This window comes from Callithrix jacchus, chromosome 8 (assembly GCF_049354715.1).
Source record: "Callithrix jacchus isolate 240 chromosome 8, calJac240_pri, whole genome shotgun sequence".
Taxonomy (NCBI): domain Eukaryota; kingdom Metazoa; phylum Chordata; class Mammalia; order Primates; family Cebidae; genus Callithrix; species Callithrix jacchus.
Window position 1 is genome coordinate 24,359,444 of NC_133509.1, and position 27,993 is coordinate 24,387,436.

The window sequence follows — 27,993 nt, forward strand, 5'->3', positions numbered from 1 at the left end:
TTTGGACATTTGTTTCTTCTTTGATTTATTACCTCTACTACTTTTTATTTTTAGTGCTTACTCAGTTTCAAATATGTATTTTTTAACCGTCACAGTATGCCTTCAAATAATTTCGTAGTATTTCAATTACAGTTGTAGAACCTTATAACAGTATGCTTCCATCTTCCTTTCTTCTGCCTTTTGTGTTATTGTTATCATGTATTTTACTTCTTCATGTTACAGATCCCACAATATTTTAAATTTTGTTCCAATCATTCAGTTGTCTTTTAAATAATTTAAGAAACTATTCGTTATGTTGTTTGCTACTTCTTTTAGTTCTAAATTTTTACGTGGGGTTGTTTTCTTTCACCCGAATAACCTTCTTTAATGTTTGTAATAGTTCAGGTCTACTGGCAGTAGGTTTTCTTAGTGTTTATTTGCCTGAAATGTCTATTTAACCTTTATTTTTGAATGAAATTTTTAATGGATGTAGAGTTCTGTTATGGCATTTTTTTCTTTCATCTTTTAAACATTAATCTTTTGTTTTAATGGCTTTGGTAGATTGTTTTGATCAGCAGAGAACACACTTTTTTTTTTAACTGTATCTGATATTTTTTCTTTTCTGCTATATATACATATATATATTCATATTACGGTTTTAAGTAATTTTGTTATAATATGCCTTGGTAGTTTTTTTTTGGTTTGTTTTTCCCTTTTCCCCTTTCCCCATTCCCCTTCCCTTTTTTCTTTTTTGTCTCACTTGGTCACCCAGGCTGGAGTGCAGTGGCATGCAGCTCACGGTAGCCTCAACCTCTCTGGCTCAACTGATTCTCCCGCTCCAGCCTCCTGAGTGGCTGAGACTACAGACATGCCACCATGCTCAGCTACTTTTTAAATTTTTTTTTGAGACTGGGTCTAACTGTTGAAGTGGTGTAGTTGTCTGGGGTAATACCCAGGAGTTGTTGCCTCATACCAGGAAAACCAAGGACAGGGACACCCACAAGGAGTGAGTTTAAGACCAGAGGTTTAATAGTCAAAAGAAAAAGAAAAGAGAATTGCTCTTCCCTTTAAAAAGAGATGGGTGCCCAAGTGGGTCTTCTGGTTTCATGGAGAAATGCATGGGGTTTTATAGACAAACTTGAGGAGAAGGTGTTGATTTACATAGGGCCCCAGAGATTGGTTGGACCAGGTGTGCTGTTCACATGGCACATGAGGAAGCTGGCTATCCCACCCTAACCTTTTATTATACAGATGGTGTCACTACCTGGCGGGCGCCATGTTGCCTCCCTTTTTACTGCACACGTGGTGACAAAGAAAAGGGAAGAGGGAATCTCCATGTTGAACATGCCCATCCTTCGGTAGCCTTTTTTCCCTTTTGGCACAGCTGCCGGCATTTACCTGTGCAAGCTTCCAGCTTACTTATCTATGCCTGCAGCTTAATTTGTCAGGCTGCTTGTTGTTAGAAAAGAAATTATTTGGGGGCTACTTTTTCATTAAAAGGAAACCTTACTGAGGACTTTCTTATCCTTACTATCTGTTTCTACCTCCCGTATCACTGTGTTGCCCAGGCAGGTCAGGAACTTTTCTTGGTATGGTTTTCTTTGTGTTTTTCCTGCCTGATATTCATTTAGTTTCTTGAATCTGTGAGTTTATGCTTTCCCCCAAATTTGGAAAAATTTTGGCCATTGCTTCTTTGAAAAGTTTTTTCTGCCTCAGTCTATTTCTCTTTTATTTTCTGATTCCAGTTGCACTTAATACAGAACATTTTCTATTGTCCCATAGCTCAGTCTTTTTTCTCTCTAGTTTAGATAGTTCTATGTCATGTGTGATCTTTTTTTCTACTCTATCTGATTTACTTTAAAAATCATCCAATGATGTTTTTATTTCATGTGTTATATTTGTCATTTCTAGGAGTCCCTTTTGGTTGGTTTTACAGTTTCAGTTTCTTGTTGTTTTTTAAATTCTGTTCATGTTTTCATTTTTTTGATTTAATATGTTTATGAATTGTCTTGACGTCCATTATATCTGTCGTTTTTTAAATTCTGTTCATGTTTTCATTTTTTTGATTTAATATGTTTATGAATTGTCTTGACGTCCATTATATCTGTCATTCCATTTCCTGCTTTTTGGCTGATTTTTCTCCTGAGTATGGCATATATTTTTTGCTTTTCATGCTTAGTAATTTTGTTATTAGTATTTTATTTTTTATATATTGGACAATATGAATGCTACATTGCTCTATATGTTTTATTGTTTTCTTTAAGAGAATGTAGAATTTAATTCTGTAATGCATTATTTAAACTTGTAGGTCTGCTTTCATCTTTGAAAACGTGGTTTTAAACTTTGTTAGTTTGATGTAGAGTAACCTTTAATCCTAGGGCTCCGTTGTTCCTCCTTGTGAGGTATGTCCTTTGAACTCTCTATGGAATGACTAGGATGTTCAGTAAGTATTCTCAAATATAACAGTTGAAATGCAAACATTTTCCAGATTTAAGAAAGCTCCACTACTTGTTCAGCTTACAGTTCGTTGATAGTTATTTTTTCCTCAGTTTTGGAGGTTCTTGCCTGCTCATTCAGCAGATTGATATGGCCAGAGACTCAGTGAGGCCTCTCTGAAGATTTGTAGACCTTCTCTGCATACATCTTTTCACTCTGCTACTCTGCCCCACTAATTCTAACTTTTTCTTAGCTCAGACTTACACTATTTTGGCTACTTCCCTCCTCCCATATGTTGCTATTTGGAAAGTGCCTTCAGGTACAAAGGGTGAGACAGTCAGAGGACTTATTTCACTTGCTTTCTTTTTCTTAGGGATTTCAGTCCTGTGCTGAAACTTGTTCATACATGAAAAAAATTCATATATTTAAGAATTTCCAAGTTGCTTGTAATAGAAACGACAGTATGATACTAGTTACTCAATCATGGATGGAAGCAAAAATTGTCAAGGCCTTAATAAAATAATAACCTCCACTTCAACCTTCTCTTTTCCCAACTTAATTTTTTACCAGTACACTTAACCATCATCTAAAGTACTGTATATTTCAACTGTTTATATGTTTACACATTATCTTTCTCCTACTAGAAAATAAATTTAACAAGGAAACGGAAAACAAAAAAGCAGGGGTTGCAAAGCCAAATTTCTGACAAAAAAGACTTTAAACCAACAAAAATAAAAAAGGACAAGGGTAGTACATAATGATAAAAGGGTCGATTCAACAGGAAGAGCTAACTATTCTAAATATTTATGCACCCAGTACAGAAGCACCCAGATTCATTAAATAAGTTCTTAGAGACCTACAAAGAGACTTAGACTCCCACACAATAATGATGGGAGATTTTAACACTTCACTGTCGATATTAGACAGGTTGTCAAGACAGAAAATTAACAAAAATTATCAGAACTTGAATTCAGCTCTGGATCAAGTGGGCCTGATAGATATCTATAGAACTCTCTACCCCAGAACAACAGGATATGCATTCTACTTGATGCCACATTGCATTTACTCTAAAATTGATCACATAATTGAAGTAAATAGCTCCTCAGCAAATACAAAAGAACTGAAATAATAGTCTCTCATACCGCAGCACAATAAAATTCGAACTCAAGATTAAGAAACTCACTCAGAACCACACAACTACATGGAAATTGAACAACCTGCTCCTGAATCACTCCTGGGTAAATAATGAAATTAATGCAGAAATGAAGAAATTCTTTGAATCCAATGAGAACAAAGAGACAGCGTGCCAGAATTGCCAAAAGAGACAATGTGCCAGAATCTAAAGCAGTGTTGAGAGAGATTTATAGCACTATGTGCCCACATGAAAAAGCTAGACATATCTCAAATCAACACCCTAACAGCTCAACTAAAAGAACTAGAGAACCAAGAGCTAACAAACCCCAAAGCTAGCAGAAGAAAATAAATAAGCTCAGAACAGAACTGAAGGAGATAGAGACGTGAAAAAATCCTTCAAAACAGCAATTAATTCAGAGGCTGTTTTTTTTTTTTTTTGAAAAAAATAAAATAGCTGGCTAGACTAATAAAATAGAGAAGAATCCAATAGACACAATAAAAAATGATAAATGGGTTATCACCAATGACATCACAGAAATAGAGAATACTGTATTTCTATAGTATTATATACTATGTTTTGGTTCAGCAGTTTAGAAACACACTTTGTGTAGAATCTAGAAAGGTACATTTCAAACTGAATGGAAGCCTATGGTGAAGAGACAAATATCTCATGATAAAAACTAATGGAAAGCTATTGTTGAAACTGCTTTGAGATGTGTGCATTCGTCTTTGACAATTTAACTTATGTTTTGGTTCCACAGTTTAGAAACACTCTTTCTGCAGAATCTAAAAAGAGATATTTCAAGCTCCACTGTGGCCTATACTGAGAAACCGAATATCTGGCAATGAAACCTAGAAGCAAGCTATCTGTAAAACTGCTTTGCTATGTGTGCATTCATCTCAGAGAGTTGAACCTATGTTTTGTTTCAGCAGTTTAGAAACATACTTTGTGAAGAATCTAGAGAGGGAAATTTACTGTAAACAACTCTGCATAATATAAAATAAAAATACTATAAATAACTCTGTGCAAATAAACTAGAAAATCTGGAAGGAATGGGTAAATTCCTGGACACAAACACCCTCCCAAGACTGAATCAGGAAGAAGTTGAGTACCTGATAGACCAATAACAAATTCTGAAATTGAGGCAGAATTAACAAATAGCCTACCAACCAAAAAAAGCCCAAGACCAGATGGATTTAGAGTTGAATTCTACCAGAAATACAAAGAAGAACTGGTACTATTCCTATTGAAACTATTTCAAAAAACTGAAAAGGAGGGATTCATCCCTAACTCATTCTGTGAGACCAACACCATTCTGATACCAAAACCTGGCACAGATACAACAACAAAAGAAAACTTTAGCCAATATCCCTGATGAACATCAATGCAATAATTCTCAGTAAATACTGGCAAACTAAATACAGCAGCACATGAAAAAGCTTATCCACTATCATCAACTTGGCTTCATTCCCAGGATGCAAGGCTGCTTCAACATATGCAAATCAATAAACATAATTCATCACATAAGCAGATCTAAAGAGAAAAACTACATGATTATCTCAATAGATGCAGAGAAAGCCTTTGATAAAGTTTAACATCCCTTCATGTTAAAAACTCTCAATAAACTAGGTATTGAAGGAACATACTTCATAATAGTAAGAGCTATTTATGACAAACCCACAGCCAGTATCATACTGAATGGGCAAAAGCTGGAAACATTCCTCTTGAAAACTGGCATAAGACAAGAATGCCTTCTCTCACCACTGCTATTCAACATAGTTTTAGAAGTTCTGACCAGGGCAGTCAGGCAAGAGAAAGCAATTAAGTGTATTCATATAGGAAGAGAGGAAGTCAAAGTGTCTTTGCAGATGAAATGATCCTATATCTAGAATAGCCCATCGTCTCAGCATGAAAGCTTCTTAAGCTGATAAGCAACATCAGCAAAGTGTCAGGATACAAAATCAGTGTGCAAAAGTTACAGGCATTCCTATCCACCAACATTAGGCAAGCAGAGAGCCAAATCATGGATGAACTGCCATTCACAATTGCTACAAAGAGAGTAAAATGCCTAGAAATACAGCTAACAAGGAAAGTGAAGGACGTCTTCAAGGAGATCTACAAACCACTGCTCAAGGAAATCAGAGAGCACACAAACAAATGGAAAATTCTTCAATGCTCACAGGTAGGAAGAATGAATATTAAGATGCCCATACTGCCCAAAGTAATTTATAGATTCAATTCTATTCCCATTAAACTACCATTGACATTCTTCACAGAATTAGAAGAAACTATTTTAAAATTCATAATGGAACCAAAAAAGAGTTTGTATAGCCAAGACAATCCTAAACTAAAAGAACAAAGCTAGAGACATGACACTACCCAACTTCAAACTATATTACCAGTCTACAGTAACCAAAACAGCATGGTACTGGTACACAAATAGACACATAGATCAATGGAACAGAATAGAGAGCCCAGAAATAAGGCCACACACATAGAAGTATCTGATCTTTGACAAACTTGACAAAAGCAATGGGGAAAGGATTTCCTACTCAATGAGTGGTGATGGAATAACTGGCTAGCCATATGCAGAAGATTGAAACGGGACCTTTCCCTTATATACAAAAATTAAATCAAGATGGATTAAAGACTTAAATATAAAACCCAGAACTATAAAATCTCTGGAAGGCAACCTGGGCAATACCATTCAGAACCTAGGCACGGGCAAAGATTTTATGATGAAATCACCAAAAGTAATTGCAACAAAAGAAAAAATTGACAAATAAGATCTAATTAAAAAGCCTCGGCACAGCAAAAGAAACGATCAGAGCAAAAGGCAACCTACAAAGTGGGAGAAAATTTTTTGGAATCTATGCATCTGATAAAGGCCTAATATTCACAGTCCACAGGGAACTTAAATTTATAAGAAAGAAAAGCAAACAACCCCATTAAAAAGTGGACAGAGGACAAGAACAGGCACTTCTCAAAAGAAGACATTCTTGCGGCCAACAAACATATGAAGAAAAGCTCAGCATCACTGATCATTGGAGAAATGCAAATCAAAACCACAATGAGATGCCATCTCATGCTGGTCCCAGTGACAATTATTGAAAAGTCAAGAAACAACAGATGCTGGCAAGGTTGTAGAGAAATGTGAATGCTTTTACACTGTTGGTGAGAATGTAAAATAGTTCAACCATTGTGAAAGACTGGTGATTCCTTAAGAATCTTGAACCAGAAATACCCAACAATCTCATTACTGGGTAATATACCCAAAGGAATAAAAATTTTTACCCAGCAATCTCATTACTGGGTATATACCCAAAGGAATAAAAATCATTCTGTTACAAAGATACATGCAGGCATATGTTCTTTACAGCACTATTTACAATAAAAAAGACATGGAATTGACCAAAATGCTTATCAGTGATAGACCGGATAAAGAAAATGTGGCACATATGCACCATGGAATACTATGCAGCCATAAAAAGAACAAGATTATGTTCTTTGCAAGGATATGAATGGAGATGGAAGCCATTATCCTCAGCAAACTAACACAGGAATAGAAAACCAAATACCACATGCTCTCAGTTATAAGTGGAAACTGAACAATGAGAACACATGAACACAGGGAGGGGAACAACACACACTGGGGCCTGTCAGAGGGTGTGGTTGGTGGTTGGAGAGCATTAGGAAAAATAGCTAATGCATGTTGGCCTTAATACCTAGGTGATGGATTGATAGGTGCAGCAAACCACCATGGCATCTATAACAAACTTACACATCCTGCACATGTACCCCAGAGCTTAAAATGAAAAAGTTAAGTAGAATTACAAGAGACTGACTAATAGCCTAAACAATCTTGAAAAAGAAAAACAAACTGAATTGCTCAATTTCAAAACTTACTACAAACCTATAGTTATTAACTATTATCTTAACGTAAGGATAGACATATAAATTATTTTATTAATCTATATTAGATTCTAGTCTGTTAGAATTGAGATTCCAGAAATATGTCCAGATGTTTATTGCCAAGCTTTGATGTCTGCCAGTAGACCCTACATATTTTTTAAAAATTTCCACAGAACATTTATAAAATATGAACATACAACAAAACACAAAAGACCAAGAATTCTAATCTTCTAATTCTGAAATGAAAATTAAATATTCATTGTGCATAAATCAATCAAACTAGAAATTTATTACAAACGATCAAAGCCCCACCTCACCACCACCTCTGAAAATAAACTGATTTTTAACACAGGAAAAAATTCGAACACACTCAACTAGAGAAGATACATGAACAGCAAATATCCATGTAATAGGTTTTTTAAATCATTAGGAAATTGCATATTTAACCACAGTGAGATGCCACTATACCCTCAGAGGAATTTCTAAAATTAAGAAGATTGGCCAAACCAAGTACTGGCAAGGTCTAAAGCAACTGAAACTTTCATACTTCACTGGTAGAAGTGCAAATTGGAATGATTACTTCAGAAAATACTTCACTCATCTAAAGTTCAGAAAATATCTTGGTCATTAAAGTTAAGTACATGCTTATTACATGACCCACTCCTAGGTAATTTATCTGAGAGAAATGAAAACATTTTTCACACAAGTACTTGTCTGCCAGTTTTCATAGTAGTTTTATTCATATGAATCCTAATCTGGAAAAAAGTGAAATATCTAAATTTGTGAATGGATAAACACATTTTCAGGTCTCTAAACAGTGGAACATTCTTAAGCAGTAAAAACTAGTGGTACCAATTTGGATGACTCTCGAGAGCTTTATGTTAAATGAATTAATTTAGAGACAATAATGTATGCACGATTGTAGTAATTGTATATTCTAGAAAGCCTTACTGGTAGAAACCAGATAACTCATTTCTAGGAGCAAGGGGTAGGGGAAGAGATTGACTAGAAAGAGACAAAAGAGAACTTTGTGGTGCAGTGGAAATCTTTCATATCATGATTTTGACTTTGGTTATATTGGGGTACACAATAGTGAAAACTCATTGAATTATACACAGAATTTTTTTATTATATGGAAATTATGCCTCTATAAAACTGACTAAAATTTTTTTAAATCATAAAGAGAAAAAATTTTTTGGAAGCAAGTGTGATAAAAAACATTTTCAATATGAATTTTTAGGAGTAAATCAAAATGAAAACTACAGATTATTTGAAATTTATGACAGTATGAAACTTACAGGATGTTAGCAATGCTTTGCTCAGAATGAAATTTTTGCTTTAAATGATTTTGCCATTAGTTGATGTAGAAATGATCTAAATAACTCAAGGAGCTAGAGCAATATTGTTACCACCCCATGGAAAACAAGATTGATGGATTTACTTAGTTTTATTTAGCAAACACACGTGGCACAATATACAATTTTTTATAAAGATAACGAAGTCTAATTTCTTGAGAAGATTTGTAAAATAGCCTGCAAAAAGCTAACAAAAAATGAAATGGAGCATACAAATAGCCTACATTATGACTGAGAGGGAGTATAACCAAGATGCTATTGAGATTAATAATGAGAAGATGCAGTGTACAATACTACACTAATAAAATTTAAAATCTTACCGAAGTAGACAATCCTCTAAAAAACAAATCATCAGACTGTAATTGTAGCAGTATATTTTAAAGGATTCTTTCAACCTTATCTCTTGCTATTCTCACATTTTAATCTTTTGCTCTAAGCAAATGGGTCTCTACAATGTTCTAAGCATAACTCATATTTTTTCCTTATGTTCAGCATTGTTTACTCAATTTTCTCTGGTAGTAATGTCATTTCCTTTTTTTTCTGTGTATTCAGAGACCACCTGACTTTCAAGAGAGTACACATTCCATTTTCTTCAGGAAACTTAGCTGGAAATGAACATACCATATTACTTACCTGTTACTTACTCTGCTCCATGAAATTAGGTTTTTGTTGTTTTTTTTTTTTTTTTGGACCCAGAGTCTCCCCCTGTTGTCCAGGCTGGAGTGCAGGGACCCAGTCTTGGCTCACTGCAACCTCCACTTCCCGGGTTCAAGCAATTCTTGTGCCTTAGCCCCCTAATTAGCTGGGATTACAGGTGCATACCACCACACTCAGCTAATTTTTGTATTTTTAGTGGAGACAGGGATTTGCCATGTTTGCCAGGCTTGTGTTGAACTCCTGACCTCAAATGATCCACCCGCCTCAGCCTCTCAAAGTGCTGGGAATACAGACATGAGCCACCGAAACTAGCTGGAATTATGTATCTTTTTATGCTGTTACATCATCATCATCCTTCTGCAGGATAAGTTTCTTAAATATTCTCATTATGTATATACCTCTTTGTATCCCCCCTGGTCCCCATAATATAGTTTAGTTAATGCAGAGTCAAAACTCAGGAAATAGGCCAGGCGCAGTGGCTCAAGCCTGTAATTCCAGCACTTAGGGAGGCCGAGGCGGGTGGATCACGAGATCAACAGATCGAGACCATCCTGGTCAACATGGTGAAACCCCGTCTCTACTAAAAATACAAAAAATTAGCTGGGCATGGTGGTGCGTGCCTGTAATCCCAGCTACTCAGGAGGCTGAGGCAGGAGAATTGCCTGAACCCAGGAGGCGGAGGTTGTGGTGAGCCAAGATTGTGCCATTGCACTCCAGCCTGGGTAACAAGAGCGAAACTCCATCTCAAAAAAAAAAAAACCTCAGGAAATAAATATTTAATTGAATGCTAAAAGTGAATCAAATGAGAGGTGCTTACAGATGGCTGACTAGAGGCAGCTAGTGTGTGCCTCCTCCACAGCAAAGAACCAAGATAGTGAGAGAGTAGATAATCACACCTTGAACAGATCATCTACGAAAATACTGGCATTCAACCGAGAAGTGACAAAACACTTAAAGCAAGCTTGTCCATCTCACATCCTGCAGGCCGCATGTGGCCCAGGATGGCTTTGAATGCGGCCCAACACAAATTCGCAGACTTTTTTAAAACATGACAGGATTTTTATGTGATTTTTTTTTTAAAAAGCTCATTAGCTATTGTTAGTGTTCATGTATTTTATGTGTGACCCAAGACAGTTCTTCATCTGTTGTGGCCAGGGAAGCCAAAAGATTGGATACCCCTGACCTAAAGCAAGATAGGAGTGGAAAGTGAGGTGGCCTGCTCTTCTGGTATCAGCTGGGAGCCTGGGATCCACCCCTATGATCCAGCCATTTTTGTTAGGCCCCACGTCCCACATTGGGGATCACATTTCAACATGAGATCTGGAGGGGACAAATATCTGTTCACTGTTTGATAATTGATATTGAACTCACTAGCCCATTGCTGCCACCCCTGTCACCAGAGCAAGCTGCCTGGAGGCCCAAGAATCAGTTCAGCTGGACCTGCTAACATCCGTGTCAGTGTCACTGTGGAGCCTAAGAACAAGTACATGTGGCCCATTGCTGCCACTTCTGGGGCTTGAGGTGTCCCCGTCCCCAGCAAGACTTCACCACAGCCTTTACTAATAACCCTACCATATAAGTCACCGAGGAAATCACAGATACCACTGATGCTGTTTACAATTGAAAAACAGCCTATGTGACATAGGCAACATCATAAAGTGACACAATACTCAAATTTGCAATGTCCCAGAAGGTGAAAAAGAAATGAAAGTAATTTTAGAAATAGCATAGAATCTGCAGGTTACTTTGGGCAGCTGTTTTAATGATATTGATTCTTTTAATCCCTGAGCTCATATGGAATTTTTTTTATTTATTTGTATCATATATGATTTATTTTAGTAATGTTTTATAGTCCTGCTTGTAGAGATGTTTCACCTCCTTGGTTTAAATGTATACCTGGGTATCTTATTTTTGTGTATATGTGGCTACTGTAAATGGGGTTGTGTTCCTGATTTCGCTCTCATTTTCAATATTATTGGTGTATAGAAATGCTACTGATGTTTGTATACTGATTTTGTATCCTAAAACTTGACTGAAGTCGTCTATCAGTTCTAGGAGCCTTTTAGCAGAGACTTTAGAGTTTTCTAGGTATAGAATCATATTGTCAGTGAAGAGAGGTAATTTGACTTGTTTTCCTATTTGAATGCCTTCTATTTTTCCTGCTATTTGCTCTGGCTAGGACTTGCAGTACATTTTATAGGAACGGTGAAAGTGGACATTCTTGTCTTGTTTCTGTTCTTCAGGGAAATGCTTCCAGCTTTTGCCCATCCACTATGGTATTGGCTATAGGGTTGCCATAGATGGCTTTAAAAATTTTTTTTATTTTGAGATATGTTTTTTCAATTCTTAGTCTGTTGGGGTTTTTTTTCTTTTTTAGATCATGAAGGGATGTTGGATTTTATTGAAAGCTTCTGCGTATGTTGAGATGATTGTATGGTCTTTGTTTATCAATGTCATTTTTTTTACAAAATTTTGAAAAGCTATTTTAAAAGGCATATAGAGCCATGAAAGAGCCTGAAGAGCCAAAGCAATCCTAAGTAAAAAGAACAAAACTGGAGGCATCACATTACCCAATTTCAAACTATACTGTAAGTCTACAGTAACCAAGACAGCATGATACTGGTACAAAAACAGACACGTAAGACCAGTGGGACAGAATAGAGAACCCGGAAATAATGCAGCATACCTATAGCCATCTGATTTTTGGTAAAGTTGACAAAAATAAGCAATGAAGAAAGGACTCCCTATTTAATAAATCGTCCTAAGATAACTGGCTAGCCATATGCAGAAGAAATAAATTAGACCCTTACATTTCACCATATACAGAAGATAACTCAAGATGAATGAAAGATTTAAAGGTAAGACCTCTAAACTATAAAATTCATAGAAGAAAGCCTAGGAAATACCTTTCTGGACATTGGCCTTGGCAAAGAATTTGTGACTAAGTCCTTAAAAGCAATTGCAGTAAACACAAAAACTGACAAGCGGGACCTAATTAAACTAGAGAGCTTCTGTGCAGCAAAAGAAACTATCAACAGAGTGAACAGATAACCTATGGAATGGGAGAAAATATTTCACAAACTATGCATCCGAAGGTTTAACATCCAGAATCTATAAGGAACTTGGACAACTGAATAAGCAGAAACCAAATAAAGCCATTAAAAGGTGGCCAAAGGATATGAACAGACACTTCTCAAAAGAAGACATACAATCAGCCAAGAGACATATAAAAGTTCACAGGGTGAGGTGCCATACTCTTAAATAACTGGATATCACATGAACTCATTATTATTCATTCCTGTAAGGAGAGCACCAAGCTATTCATGAGAGAGCCACCCCTATGATCCAGCCACCTTTCAGTGGGCTCTACTTCCAACATTGGGGATCATATTTCAGCATGAGATTTGGAGGGGACAAATATCCAAACCATATCATAGAGATAATACCATATTGCATTTTTAGATACATGTGATATTATTGAATGTACAGCGGCCAGCAGAGTGCTTGGAACATATTCAACCATGCATAATTGGTACTTTTCCCACCTTTCAGATAAGGTCACAATTACTTGCAGCTACCTAGTGGTTATTTCTCCATTACAATTTGCAAAATGTTTATATTTTTAAAAATCTTTATATTTTTAAAAATTGTAATATTTAGGCTGATGGCAGTGAGCATACTTAGGTTGAAAAAATATATAATTTCATATTTCATTCCAATTTAGATATTTCTTTATTCCAAAGCATAACCTGTCTAGTTTGCTTCTTTTTCTCATTAGGGCTATTATAATTTGCATCTTCTCACTTTTTTAGGTAGGAGTATTTTTTTTCACCTATCATTGCTCTCTAGATTGTTTTACTTGTGGGTAATTTTTTCATAGATCACTGGATGAATTCTTTGACACCAGGACCCTTTGGATGAGCAGTTAACATTTAAATTGGCATTTTCCTCCTTTTTTTCTCCAAAAAGAGCAATGTACAAAATAATTCAACATTAACGGGTTGCTATAGTGAGAGCTATCATAGATCAGTGACCTGCTTGATGACTGTCACCTACTAGTTTAGGCAAGCTGGAGCCTAGTTAGAAAGTGTCAGAGAAGTATCCTAAATTTCAAAACAAATCTTTGAGGATCTGGTCAAGTTATTTCCCCTGTCCTTTTAATTACTTCTAAAATTAAATGATCATTTTTCTGGTACTGTTCTTTACCTCTGTTTATCTTTTCATTGTATAACTCTTGAGGTACATACGTAGTCAACCACTTCAATCACCAAATTTAATAGACTGAGTGTTAAATTTAATAGGGGAAAAATACAGCCAACATTTTGGTTTATTATAAAAATTAGCAGTGAAATAACTGTTAAAACTTTTTTTCTCTTTAGGGCTAAGGAATATGAGAGCTTAATGGAAACCCAAAATTTTGGCTCTGATTCACCTTATAAAGCAAAGTGAGTATTCTACATTTTAGTTCTCCCTTTCTTTAGTCTCTGCTTGTAGTAAAAGTATATATCAACCATCATGTTATATCTGTAATGAGGTGTTTTTTTCTGATTTCTAGAACAGCATTCTCTTAACACAGTGGTATCTAACTAGAGGAGAGTTTGCTGAGGATATTTGGCCATGTCTGGGCACAGTTCTTGTGAGCACAACTTGGGGCTGCTAGCATCAAGTGGGTGGGGGCCAAGGATTCTGCTACAGATTATTCAGTGTACAAGACAACCCTCACAGAGAGACTATCTCATCCAAAATGTTAAGAGAAGCAAAATGATGATGGCTTGTTTACCTAGCTGTTGTTTCATTACATTTACACCTCAGTGGTGAAGTCTAAATTCTCATCTAAAACCTCATGAGAATTAGCCTTAGAGAATTCTGTTTCTCTTTATGGACTGGCCCTCCCTAGGAACAGTCGTTAAAGTGATCTCCTCAGAGCAAGCACCAGCATGGCCTTGCTTTGCCAGAACCTGATCTGTTAGAACAGAGATTCTCAACCTTGGCACTATTAACAAAAATACTGTCAGTAGAGCTGCAGTGAGAAAACTACTCACATACACTATTGAAGGGAGTACAGACTAGTTTGGTCTTGTCGAAAAGCAGTGTGCATTAGGAAGTCCTGTTCGGACCTAAGCCTACTCAGTGAAATAGGACAAAATGTGCTCAGATTATTTATAGACATGAATGACTCTTTAAAAAATTTTTTTTAATTTTAAGTTCTGGGGTACATGTGCAGGATGTGCAGGTTTTTTACATAGCTAGACGTGCCATGGTGATTTGCTGCACCTATCAACCCATCACGTAGGTATTAAGCCCAGCGTGCATTAGCTATTTGTCCTGATGCTCCCCCTCCACTCTCCTCCCCACCCCCGCAGGCCCTGGTGTGTGTTATTCCCCTCTCTCTATTTGTGTGTTCTCATTGTTCAGCTCCCCCTTCTAAATGAGAACATGAGATTTTGGTTTTCGGTTCTTGCACTAATTTTGCATGGATGACTCTCTTACTGGTACTTTTCACAGTGAAAAAGTCAAGAAACAATTTAAGTGCCCAAATTGAGGAATATCCATAACCATTTGCTGGCGTAGCTGTGCTATAGAAGGTTAATGTAGCTGTTATGTGCATTTGCAGTGGACATATTCTTGCCTATAAAAGACACTCATCAGCTTACTACTTTTATTTATTATTGTTCTGAAAGTATTAGGCATTGCAATTTAAAGGTAAATATATATAAAACATTTAAAAAGTAAGAAAATTATCAAGATTATGAAGATACTATATATCACAAAGTCCAGGAGAATGGAGTGAAAACTAGTAGAAGCAATAAGAGAAATCAGTTCAGTAGGATGGTGGAGTACCAAATTAATATAACAACAGTAGGTAACATTTCCTGAGCCATTACCTTATGCTAGACTCTGTGTGTGCTAACTCATTCCTGACAACAATTCTATAAGGGTAATTAGGGAAACTAAGCTCTAGAGAGTGTTCTGAAGCTACAGAACAGCATATCTAGCATACAAAAATTAATAGCTTTCTTTTGTGATAACCAGTTAGAAAATATATTTACAATAGCAATAAAAAGAAGTATAATATTTGAGAGAAAACGTGTGTGTGTGTGTGTGTGTGTGTGTGTGTGTATATGTATGTGTGTGTGTGGAAGACAGAGTCTTTGCTCTGTCACCCAGTCTGAAGGGCGTTGTCGTGATCTCGGCTCGCCGCAACCTCCACTTCCCAGGTTCTAGCAATTCTTGTGCCTCAGTCTCCCACATAGCCACCGTGCCCAGCTAATGTTTTGTATTTTAGTAGAGACAGGATTTCACCTTCTTGCCCAGGCTGGTCTCAAACTCCCGTGCTCAGGCAATCTGCTCGCCTCAGCCTCCCAAAGTGCTAGGATTACAGGTGTGAGCCACCATGCCCGACCTGTAAGAGGAAATGTGAAGGATCTATTAAAAGAAAATCTTAGAAAGCTAACAAGAGATATAAAAGACTTTTATAAATAGAAAGACAAATAATACTCTTGGATAAAAGTTACAGTATATTCCTACAAAGGTATTGTAATTCCTGTAAAATAGCAACCTTTTTTTTCCATAGATCTGAAATCACTCTAAAGAGAATATAGAAAAGTCTGAGAATTTCTAGGAAGAATTTTTGAAAGAAGGAATATGAGATACGACTCAGCTAATAGATATTTAATAAAAATTTTAAAGCTGCACTCACTGACACAAGAATAAAAATACAAATTGTTGGAAGAGATTTTTTTCTTTTTTTGAGAGAAAGTGTCACTCTATCACCCAGGCTGGAGTATAGTGACACGATCTCAGCTCACTGCAACCTCTGCCTCCCGGATTCAAGTAATTCTTGTGCCTCAGCCTCCCAAGTAGCTGGGATTACAGGCACCTGCTACCACACGTGACTAATTTTTGTATTTTTAGTAGACAAGGGGTTTCACCCATGTTGGCCAGACTGGTGGTCTAGAACTCTTGACCTCAAGTTATCCGCCCACCTTAGTGTCCCAGAGTTCTGGGATTATAGATGTGAGCCACTGCACCCAGCTGGAAGAGATTTTTTAAAACAGTCTAGAAATACTTCTAAATACTTGAGGAAATTTAATATATGACTGTGGTATAGTATTTCAAAGATGGCCAGAAGAAGTCGAGCCATTTCTGAATACATGCCCCTTTGTAGTATAACTTTGCTGTTGCTCCCATCAAGAAGTGGACTCTGTTTCCCTTCCTCTTGAACTTCTGGACCTGTGACTTGTTTTGGTCCATTGAAAGCTGTAGAAGTGATATGTGACTTTCAAGCATTAGCCTCATGGGTCTGTGGCTTCCATTCTCACCTGCATGTTCTTATTCTTTTGTAACTGCCATGTAAGGAAGCCTGGGTCAGCCTCCTTGTGAGTGAGAAATCACATGAAGGGACAGCTCAGTTGTCCTGGCTGTCCCTTCTAAACACCCTAGGCAAGGGAGTAAGGCCATCCAGAACCAGTTAGTACCTAGCCAATCTACCAAATTACTGTGCTTCCGCACATAAGTTACCTTAGGTGAAACCAGAAGGGTTACCTAGCTGAGCCCAGATCAAACCGCTGAAAGCAAATAGATAGTTGTTTTAAGACACTGAGTTTTGAGGCAGTTTGTTTCACAGCAAGTAATTACTGATACAGTGACAAAAGTGGAATTCCCCGTCATTAGTGAAAGGATAGAATAGCCAGTAAATGTTGATGAATACTCATTTCACTCTTACTCTAGCAGTTAAATTGCTGATTAATCATTGACTGTATCAAAGTGAAAACTTAATGCTTGGGCAAAGACCATAAAGAAAAAAGAGGGGTGGAGATATTTACAACAAAAATGATAAAGAGCTCATATTATATGCAAATACGTTGTATAAATGAATGTGAGCCAGATCAATCAGTGGTAGGAAAAAATATTGGGTATGATCAGATAATACAAGGAAAAATAAATTTAAAGGGCCCAATTTGTTTTACTTTTGAAATTCCAAACTACTTAATTGGATTTTAAAAAATTATATCTATAGACATTTTAATGCTATGAGGAAATGCTTATGATGATTGAAAAACTTTTATTTTTGATACAGTGTGAGTTTTATACATTAAAATGATAGATGCCCTAAAGGGTAGTAATGCTACTTAAATTCAAATTTCTATACACATCTTCCTAAAAACTCTATTTATCAACAAGGAAAGCAAATTAAGTGATTGATACTTCATATCTATACTATATCTAGGAGACATAGATGGCTATTAATGTACTTTTAAAAAATTTTTTAAATGGTGATGAAATACACATAACATAAAATTTACTATCTTACTCATTATTAATACAGTTCAGTGATGTGAAGTACATTCATATTGCTGTGTAGCTGTTACATCATCCAGCTCCAGAACTATGTTCATCTTGCAAAACTGAAACTGTACCCATTAAACAATAATTTCCCATACCTCCTGTCCCTAGCACTTGGCAACCACCATTCTGCTTTCTATCATTATGATTTTGACTACTCTGGGTAATTCATGTAAGTATAAACATACAGTATTTGTCTTTTTGTGATAGGCTTATTTCATTTATCATGATATCCATGTTGCACCAAGGATAAGAATATTTGTCCTTTTTAGGGCTGAATATTACTCCACTGTATGTGTTGCTTATCCATTAATCTGTTATTAGACATTTGGATTGCTTCCACTATTTAGCAATTATTAATAATACTGCTATGAACATGGGTGTACAAATATCTCTTTGAGTCCCTGCTTTTAATTCTTTTCTGTATATTTCCAGAAGTGGAATTGCTAGATCACATTGCAAATCTATTTTGAATATAATACATTGAGGAACCAGCATACTGTTTTCCACAGTAGCTATACCATTTTTTACATTCTTACCAACTGCGCACAAGAGTAACAATATTTCAGCGTACTCACCAGTACTTGTTATTTTCTGCTTTTTCCGGGGTGGGGGGGTGGTACTAGCCATCCATATAGTTGAGATAGTATCTCATTTTGGTTTTGGATTGTATTTGCCTGATAATTAGTGACATTGGACATCTTTTCATGTGCTTTTTGGACTTTTTTTTTTTTTGAGACGACGTCTTGCTCTGTCACCTGCTTGAGTGCAATCGTAGGATTTTGGCTCACTGCAGTCTCCCCTTCCCGGTTCAAGTGATTTTCCTGCCTCGGCCTCCTGAGTAGCTGGGATTACAGGTGTGTCCCACCATGCCTGGCTAATCATTTGTATTTTTAATAGAGACAGGGTTTCACCATGTCTTGACCTCCTGACCTTGTGACCCGCTCATCTTGGCCTCCCAAAGTGCTGGGATTTACAGGTGTGAGCCATTGCGCCTGGCCTCATTTGAATAGTCTTTAGAGAAATATCTATTCAAGTACTTTGCTAATTTTTGAACCGGTTGTTTTTATACTTGTTGAGTTTTAGGAATTCTGTATATATTCTCTATATTAACCTCTTACTGGATATATAATTTGCAGACATTTTCTCCTAATCTTTTTTAATTTTGCTTTTTTATTTTGCTAATAGTGTCTTTTAATGCACAAATTTTTAAAACACTTAGGAAGTCCAATTTGTGTATTTTTTGTTGGCCGTGCTTTTGGTTGTCATATCCAATAAATTATTGCTAAATCCATTGTTGTAAAGCCTGTACCGTATGTTTTTATCTGCGTTTTATGTCCTTAGGTCTTACATCCATTTTTGAGTTAATTTTTATGTATGGTGATAGGTAAGGGTCCACCTACATTCTGTATGTGAATAAACAGTTTTTTCATCACCATTTGCTGAAAAGACTTCCCTTTCTCCATGTAGTATCTTGGCATTCTTATCAAAAGTCATTAGATTATATATGCAAGGGTTGTTGGGGGTGGGAAGGCCTTAGTCTATTCCATTGGTCTTTATGTCCGTCTTTTGTCAGTCCCATACAGTTTTGTAGTAAATTTTGAAATCAAAAAGTGTGAGCTTTCCAGTTTAGTTCTTTTTCAAGATTGTTTTGACTGTTCAGGAATCCCTTGAGATTCCATATGAACTTTAGGATGGTTTTTTCTATTTATCCAGAAAGCATGATTGGGATTTGGATAGTGATTGCATTGAACGTATAGATCACTTTGGGTAATATGGACATTTTAACAATATTAAGTCTTTCAATCCATGAAAATGGGATGTGTTTTCATTTGCTTATGTCTTCTTTAATATCTTTCAGCAATATTTTGTTATTTTTATTATACAAGTCTGTCACCTCCTTGGTTAATATCTAATATTTTATTCTCAATTAAGAATTGTTTTCTTAATTTTTTTCAGATAGTTCATTGTTAGTATATAGAAATGCAATTTATTTTTATCTTGACTATGTCCTGCTACTTTGCTGAATTTGTTTTTTTTTAGTTGTAACACTTTTTTTTTAGATTCTTTAGCATTTTCTACATATAGCATCATATTATCTGTGAACAGAAATAATTTCCCTTTTTCCTTTCCAGTTTTGATGCCTTTTATTATTTTTTTTCTTGTCTAATTTCTCCGGCTAGAATTTCCAGAATTATGTTGAATGGCAGTGATGAAAGCAGGCATCATGCCTTGTTCCTGATCTTAGAGGAAAATTAGTCTTTCACAGTTGAGTGTGATGTTCATTGTGGGTTTTTCATGTGTGGTTTTTATTATGTTGTTGTTTGTGGGTAGTTTTCTTCTATTCCTAGTTTGTTGAGTGTTTTTTATCATGAAAGGGTGTTGAATTTCATCAGATGCTTTTTCTGCATTAGTTGAGATGATCATGTGCTTTTTTTCCCCCTTTAATTCTTAAGATGATCATATGGATTTTACCCCTTAATTATGTTAACATGCTGTATTACATTCATTTTTTTTCGTATATTGAACCATCCTTGAATTTGAGTAATAAATCCTTCTTGATCATGGTATATAATTCTTTTAATATGCTGTTGAGTTCTGGAAGTATTTCCTTGAGGATTTTCATATTAGTGTTCACAAGAGATACTAGTATGTGGTTTTATTTTGTATGTTTTACTGACTTTGATAATGTTAGTCTCATAAAATGTTAGGAAGTATTCCCTTCTCTTTAATATTTTAGAAAAGAATGAGAATGATTGGTATCACTTTTTTCTTTTTTTTGACAGAGTCTCACTCTCTCACCCCAGTTAGAGTGTAGTGGCACGATCTTGGTTCACTGCAACCTTCACCTACTGGGCTCAAGGGATCCTCCCACGTCAGCCTCCCGAGTAGCTGGAACTATTATTTTTTGACTTTTAAATCATAGCCATTTTAACTGGTATCACATGGTATCTCATTATGGTGTGGATTTGCATTTCTCTAGTGTTTTGATTTGCATTTCTCTAGTGACCACCGATGTGGAGCTTTTTTTCGTGATTGTTGGCCATATGTATTTCTTCTTTAGAAAAATATCTGTTCATGTCCTTTGCCTACTTTTCAATGGGGTTGTTCTTTTCTTGTAAATTTGTTTAAATTCACTGTAGATGCTGGATATAAGATCTTTGTTGGATGCATGGTTTTCAAAACTTTTCTTCCATTCTGTTGTTTGTTTATCCTGTTGATAGTTTCTTTTGCTGTTCAGAAGCCCTTTAGTTTAATTAGATCCCATTTGTCAGTGTTAGCTTTTGTTGCAAGTGCTTTTGGTGTCTTCATCATGAAATATTTCCCCATGCCTGTGTCCTGAATGGTACTGCCTAGGTTGTCTTCTAGGGTTTTTATAGTTTTGGGTTTTGCATTTAAATCTTAAACCATCTTGATTTAATTTTTGTATATGGTATAAGGAAAAGATCCAAGTTTTAATCTTCTGCATATGGCTAGCCAGTTATCACCACACCATTTATCGAATGGGAATTCTTTTCCCATTGCTTGCTTTTGTCAGGTTTGTCAAAGATCAGATAATTGTAGGGGTGTGGCCTTATTTCTGGGCTCTCAATTCTGTTCCATTGGTCTACATGTCTGTTATTATACCAGTACCATGCTATTTTGGTTACTGTAGCCCTATAATATAGTTTGAAGTCCAGTAGTATGATGCCTCCAACTTTATTCTTTTTGCTTAGGATTGCTTTGGCTATTTGGGCTCTTTTTTGGTTCCATATGAGTTAAAAAAATTTTTTTTCTAGTTCTATGAAGAATGTCAATGTTAATTTAATGGGAATAATTGAATCTAATAAATTGCTTTGAGCATTATGGCCATTTTCATGCTATTGAGTCTTCCTATTGCATGAGTATAGAGTGTTTTTCCATTTGCTTGTGTCGTCTATCATTTCTTTGAGCAGTGTTTTGTAGTTCTCCTTGTAGAGCTCTGTTACCTCCCTAGTTAGCTGTGTTTTGGGGTATTTTATTCTTTTTGTGGCAATATGGAATGGGAGTTAGTTCCTGATTTGGCTCTCAGCTTGACTGTTGATGTATAGGAATGCCAGTGATTTTTCACATTGATTTTGTATCCTGAGATTTTGCTGCAGCTATTTTATAGCTCAAGAAGCTTTTGGAGGGCTGGGCACAGTGGCTCATCCCTGTAATCACAACACTCTGGTAGGCCACGACAGTGGATTGCTTGAGTTCAGTTCAAGGCCAGCCTGAGCTACATAGTAAAACTCTATCTCTACTAAAAATACAAAAAATCAGCCAGATATGGTGGCTTGCACCTGTAGTCCCAGCTACTCGGGAGGCTGAAGTGGGAGAATCACCTAACACTGAGAAGTCAAGGCTGTAATGAGCTGAGATTGCACTACTGCACTCCAGCCTGGGCAACCAGAGTGAGACACTGTCTCAAAAAAAAAAAAGAAAAAAAGCTTTTTGGGTGGAGTCTGGGATTTTCTAAATACAGAATCATGTCATCTGCAAACAGGGATAGTTTGAATTTCTCCTCTCTTCATATTTGAACATTCTTTCTTTCTTTCTCTTGTCTGATTGCCCTAGCCAGAACTTCTAGTACTGTGCTGAATAGGAGTGGTGAGAGAGGGCATCCTTGTCTTGTGCCAGTTTTCAAGGGATCTACTTCCTGGTTTTGCCCATTTAGTATAATGTTGGCTGTGAGCTTGTCATAGATAGCTCTTTTTATTTTGAGGTATGTTCCTTTAATACCTATTTATTGAGAGTTTTTAACATGAATGGATGTTAAATTTTAAAAGGCTTTTGCCTTTTCTGCATCTTTTGGGGTAATCATGTGATTTTTGACTTTAGTTCTGTTTATGTGATGAATCGCATTAATTGACTTGCTTTGTTGAACCAACCTTGCATCCAGGGGTTGAAGCCTACTTGATCATGGTGGATAAGCTTTTCGATGTCCTACTGACTTTGGTTTACCAGTATTTCATTTTGGATATTTGCATCAATGTTCATCGAGGATGTTTGCCTGAAGTTTTATTTTTTTGTTGTATCTGCCAGATTTTGGCATCAAGATGATGCTGGCCTTACACAATATGTTAAGGCGTAGTTCCTCCTCCTCAGTTTTTTGCTAGAGTTTCAGTAGGAATACTACCAGTTCTTCTTTGTATATCTGGTAGACTTGAGCTCTGAATCCTCCTGGTCCTGGGCGTTTCTTTAGATGGTAGGCTATTACTGCCTCAATTTCAGAACTCATTATTGGTTTGTTCAGGGATTCAGTTTCTTTCTTGTTCAGTCTTGGGAAAGTGTATGTGTCCAGGAATTTATCACGTTCTTTTCCATTTTTTTCTTATGTTTTCTTCTAAGGGTTTTATAGTTTTGAGTCTTACTTTTTTTAAAATCTGTTTTGAGGTTTTTTGTGTATTTTATGAGACAGGTGTTCAATTTCATTTTTTTGCATAAGGATACTCCATTTTCCTAGCACCATTTTTTGAAGAGACTTTTCTGTCTCCATTGCATGTTCTTGTTGCCCTTGTCAAAGATCAGTTGACTCTAAATTTGTGGGCTTATTTATGGATTCTCTATTCTATTCTATTTGTTCGTAGGTCTATTTTTTATGCCACTATCATACTGTTTTGATTACTGTAGTTTTGTAATGTAATATCAGGAAGTGTGATGCCTCCAGTTTTGTTCTTTTTGCTCAAGATTGCTTTAGCTATTTGGGAAATGTTGTTGTTCCATTTGTATTTTAGGATTGTTATTTGTGTTTCTGTAGAAATGCTTTTGGAATTTTGATAGGGGTTGCACTGAATATGTAGATCACTTTCGGTATTATAATCAGTTTAACAGTATTCCTACAATCTGTGAACATGGGGTATCTATCCATTTATCTATGTCTTTTAAAATTTTCTTAATTAGTGTTTTATAATTTTTAGTGTATAAATCTTTCACCTTTTTAGTTAATTACTAAGTGATTTTTTTGTTTTTCTTGTTGTTAATATAAATGGAATTGTTTTCCCAATTTCCCTTTTAGATGGTTCGTTGTTTGTATATAGAAATACTAGTCACTCTTATATGTTGATTTTGTATTCTACAACTTTACTGAATTTGTGTATTATACTATCAGGACTCTTTTGTAGAATCTTTAGGGTTTTCTTTGTTTGTGATTTTATTATCTCCTGTCATTTTACTTCTTTTCCGAATTGGATGCATTTTATTTACTTTTCATGCTTAATTGCTCTAGGTAGGAGTTCCAGAACTCCAGTAGCAGTGGCGACAGTAGGCATCTTTGCCTTGTTCCTAATCTTGGAGGAAAGCTTTCTGTTTTGCTTGAGGTCTGGGGCTGATTGTGGACTCATGTGTGATAGTCATGCTGGGTTTCTTGAGGGACATGCTTGGTGGTGCTGGCTGGAGTGCCATTACAGTATAGAGGATGGTGGGTGATTCACACATCTGGGGTTTAGGAAGACATAAGCTGTGGGGTCACTGATGCTGAAAGCTAGGAGTGGGAGCACAGTGCTATGCTGGCACTTGGTTTTCTCAGTTGCAGAGGCTGCTGGGGTCCTCTATAGAGTAGGCTGCTGGGCACCACAGTGGCATCATGGGAGGGGGAAAGTAATTATTTTGAAATATGTCAGAGCATTCCATTCTTACAAGGCCTACCCTCAGGAAAGAAAAACTGTTTCACCAGAGCCTAACTTTCTGGGGTTTTATCATAGCCTATTCTAACTGGTGAAATGGGAAAACCTAACTTCTCTATGTGCATCAGCCATGCTGTTCCCCTTAAATGAAAAGTATTGGTGAAAGTCACAGTCCAACTGCACAGGCAAGCCAAAAGAGTGAGACCTAATCATAGAACTATAGAACATTTACCCTCCTTTCATGTCTTACCATGATTTTACTAAAGGCTTATTTACTACTATAGTTCTGTTTTCCCAGTACATCATGTCCATCTTTAAAAAAAAACTGACAGGATATACTAAAAGGCAGAAAATGCAATTTGAGGAGACTGGATTAGCATCAGATCCAGAATCAGATACAGCAGAAATGTTGGAATTACCACATCAAAAATTTAAACAACTATGAATTATACACTAGGGCATTAATGGGAAAAGTGGACAACATGCGATGACAGATGGCTGATAGAAGCTGGGAGGTTAAAAGTATTATTTTTTTTTTTAAGTGAGACCTTTTAATCAAAGGTCTCATTCTGATGCCAAGGCTGAAGTCCAGTTGGTTGTAAGCTCAACCACCTGGGCTCAGGTGACTCCCAGCTCAGCCTCCTGAGTAGTTAGGACTACAGGCACACACCACCACCCCCAGTTATTTTTTTATTTTTTTTTTTTTTGAGACAAGATCTCACTATAATGTTGTGCAGGCTGATCTTGAGTTCCTGGCCTCAAGCGATCCTCTTGCCTCAGCCTCCCAAGACACTAGGATTTTAGGTGAGAGCCATTGTGCCCAGCCCAAAATTTATGAAAGAATAAAAAGAAATGCCAGAATTTAAAAGCACAATAACAAGTGAACAGTGCTATTGACAGGCTCATTAGTAGAGCAGATAGCTGAGGAAATAATCTCAGCTTGAGGATATGACAATAGTAACTTTCAAAATTGAAAAGCAATTTAAAGAAGATTGGGGGAAAAGTGAACAATATCTGAAACTGTGAGACAACTACAAAAAGGTATAACATACATGTAATTGGGATACCAGAAAGGAAAAGAAAGTGAGGAGGAACAAAAGCAGTATTTGAAACAACGATGACTGAGAATTTCCCTCAAATTAGTGACAGGCACCAAATCCTAGATCTAGGAAATTTAGAGAATAAGAGAACACCAAGCAAGATAAATGCCTCCCCCCAAAAAACAAAAACAAAAACAAAAAATTCTACTTGCTTTTTTTTTTTTGGTAAATATTTCTTTGTTTCTTTATTTTGAGCCCATGTGTGTCTTTGCATGTGAGATGGGTCTCCCGAATACAGCACACTGATGGGTCTTGACTCTTTATCCAGTCTCTGTCTTTTGATTGGGGCATTTAGCCCATTTACATTTAAGATTAATATTGTTATGTATGAATCTGATCTTTCCATTAAAGATCAGATTCTAGCTGGTTATTTTGCCCATTCGTTGATGCAGTTTTTTTCATAGCATTGATGGCCTTTACAATTTGGTATGTTTTTGCAGTGGTTGGTATCAGTTGTTCCTTTCCATGTTTAGTGCTTCCTTCAGGGGCTGTTATAAGGCAGGCCTGATGGTAACAGAATCTCTCAGCATTTGCTGGTCTGTAAAGGATTTTGTTTCTCCTTTCCTTCTGAAGCTTAGTTTGGCTGGATATGAAATTCTGGGTTGAAAGTTCTTTTCTCTAAGAATGTTGATTATTGGCCCTCACTCTATTCTGGCTTGTAGGGTTTCTGCTGAGAGATCCACTGTTTAGTCTCATGGGCTGCTTTCTGTCAGTAGGTAACGTGACCTATTTATATGGCTACCCTTAGCATTTTTCCTTGATTTCAACCTTGACTAATCTGTGTCTTGGGATTGCTCTTCTCGAGGAGTATCTTTGTGGTGTTCTCTGTATTTCCCAAATTTGCATGTTGCCCTGTTTTGTTAGGTTGGGGAAGTTCTCCTGGATAATCCTCCAAAGAGTGTTTTCCAACTGAGAATCCCTGTCACTTTCAGGTACACCAATCAAATGTAGGTTTGGTCTTTTCACATAGTCCCACATTTCTTGGAGGCTTTGTTCGTTCCTTTTCATTATTTTTTCTTTACTCTTGTCTTTACGCTATATTTCATTAAATCCATCTTTGATCTCTGATATCCTTTCTTCTGCTTGATTGATTTGGCTATTGATACTTGTGTATGCTTCATGAAGTTCTCATGCTGTGTTTGTCAGCTCCATCAGGTCATTTATGTTCTTCTCTAAACTGGTTATTCTAGTTAGCACTGTGACTAACTTTTTTCAAGGTTATTAGCTTCCTTGCATTGGGTTAGAACATGCTCCTTTAGCTTGGAGGAGTTTGTTATTACCCGCCTTCTGAGGCCTACTTCTGTCAATTCATCAAACTCATTCTCTGTCCAGTTTTGTTCCCTTGCTGGTAAGGAGTTGTGATCCTCTGGAGGAGAAGAGGTATTCTGGTTTTCAGAATTTTCAGCCTTTTTGCGCTGGTTTCTTCTCATCTTCATGGATTTATCTACCTTTGGTCTTTGATGCTGGTTGCCTTCTGATAGGGTTTCTGTGTGGACATACTTTTTGTTGATGTTGATGCTGTTTCTTTCTGTTTGTTTTCCTTCTAACAGTCAGGCCTCTCTGCTGCAAGTCTGCTAGAGTTTGCTGGAGGTCCATTCCAGACCCTGTTTGCCTGGGTATCACCAGCAGAGGCTGCAGAACTGCAAAGATTGCTTCCTGTTTCATCCTTTGGAAGGTTCATCCCAGAGGGGCACCTGCCAGATGCCAGTGGAACTTTCCTGTATGAGGTGTCTGTCAACCCCTGCTGGGAGTTGTCTCCCAGTCTGGAGGCAGAGGAGTCAGGGACCCACTTGAGGAGGCAGTCTTTCCCTTAGCAGAGCTCAAGCACTGTGCTGGGAGATCCACTGTTCTCTTCGGAGCTGGTAGAAAGGAACATTTAAGACTGCTGAAGTGCTCACAGCCATCCCTTTCCCCAGGTGCTCTGTCTCAGGGAGATGGGAATTTTAACTGTAAGCCCCTGACTGGGGCTGCTGCCTTTCTTTCAGACATGCCCTGCCCAGAGAGGAGGAATCTAGAGAGGCAGTCCGGCTGTAGTGGCTTTGCTGAGCTGTGGTGGGCTCCACCCAGTTTGAACTTCCCAGTGGCTTTGTTTATGCTATGAGGAGAAAACTGCCTACTGAAGCCTCAGTAATGACAGACACTCCTCTCCTCATGATGCCCTTGTGTCTCAGGTCAACTTCAGACTGCTGTGTTGGCAGTGAGAAATTCAAGCCAGTGGATCTTAGCTTGCTGACCTCTGTGGGAATGGGATCTGCTGAGCAAGACCACTTGACTCCCTGGCTTCAGCCCCTTTCCAGTGGAGTGAACAGTTCTGTCTCGGTATTCCAGGTGCCACTGGGATAAACTTCGAGCTAGCTGCAGGAGATTTTAAAAAAGAAAATCTCCTGCAGCAAGCTCAGTGTCTGCCCAAACGGCCACCCAGTTTTGTACTTGAAGCTCAGGGCTCT

At 37.0% G+C, this 27,993-nt stretch overlaps 1 protein-coding gene across 50 annotated transcripts in view; it reads left to right on the top strand.

Annotated features, from left to right (window-relative positions):
- Positions 1–27,993, top strand: part of SCAPER (S-phase cyclin A associated protein in the ER) — a 550,606-nt gene that overhangs the window by 250,459 nt on the left and 272,154 nt on the right. For all 50 annotated transcript variants that reach the window (XM_078333930.1, XM_078333946.1, XM_078333966.1 and 47 more), the window contains one exon: positions 13,854–13,919. In XM_078333930.1, the coding sequence (XP_078190056.1) occupies positions 13,854–13,919 (66 nt within the window). The remainder of the gene's footprint in view (positions 1–13,853; positions 13,920–27,993) is intronic.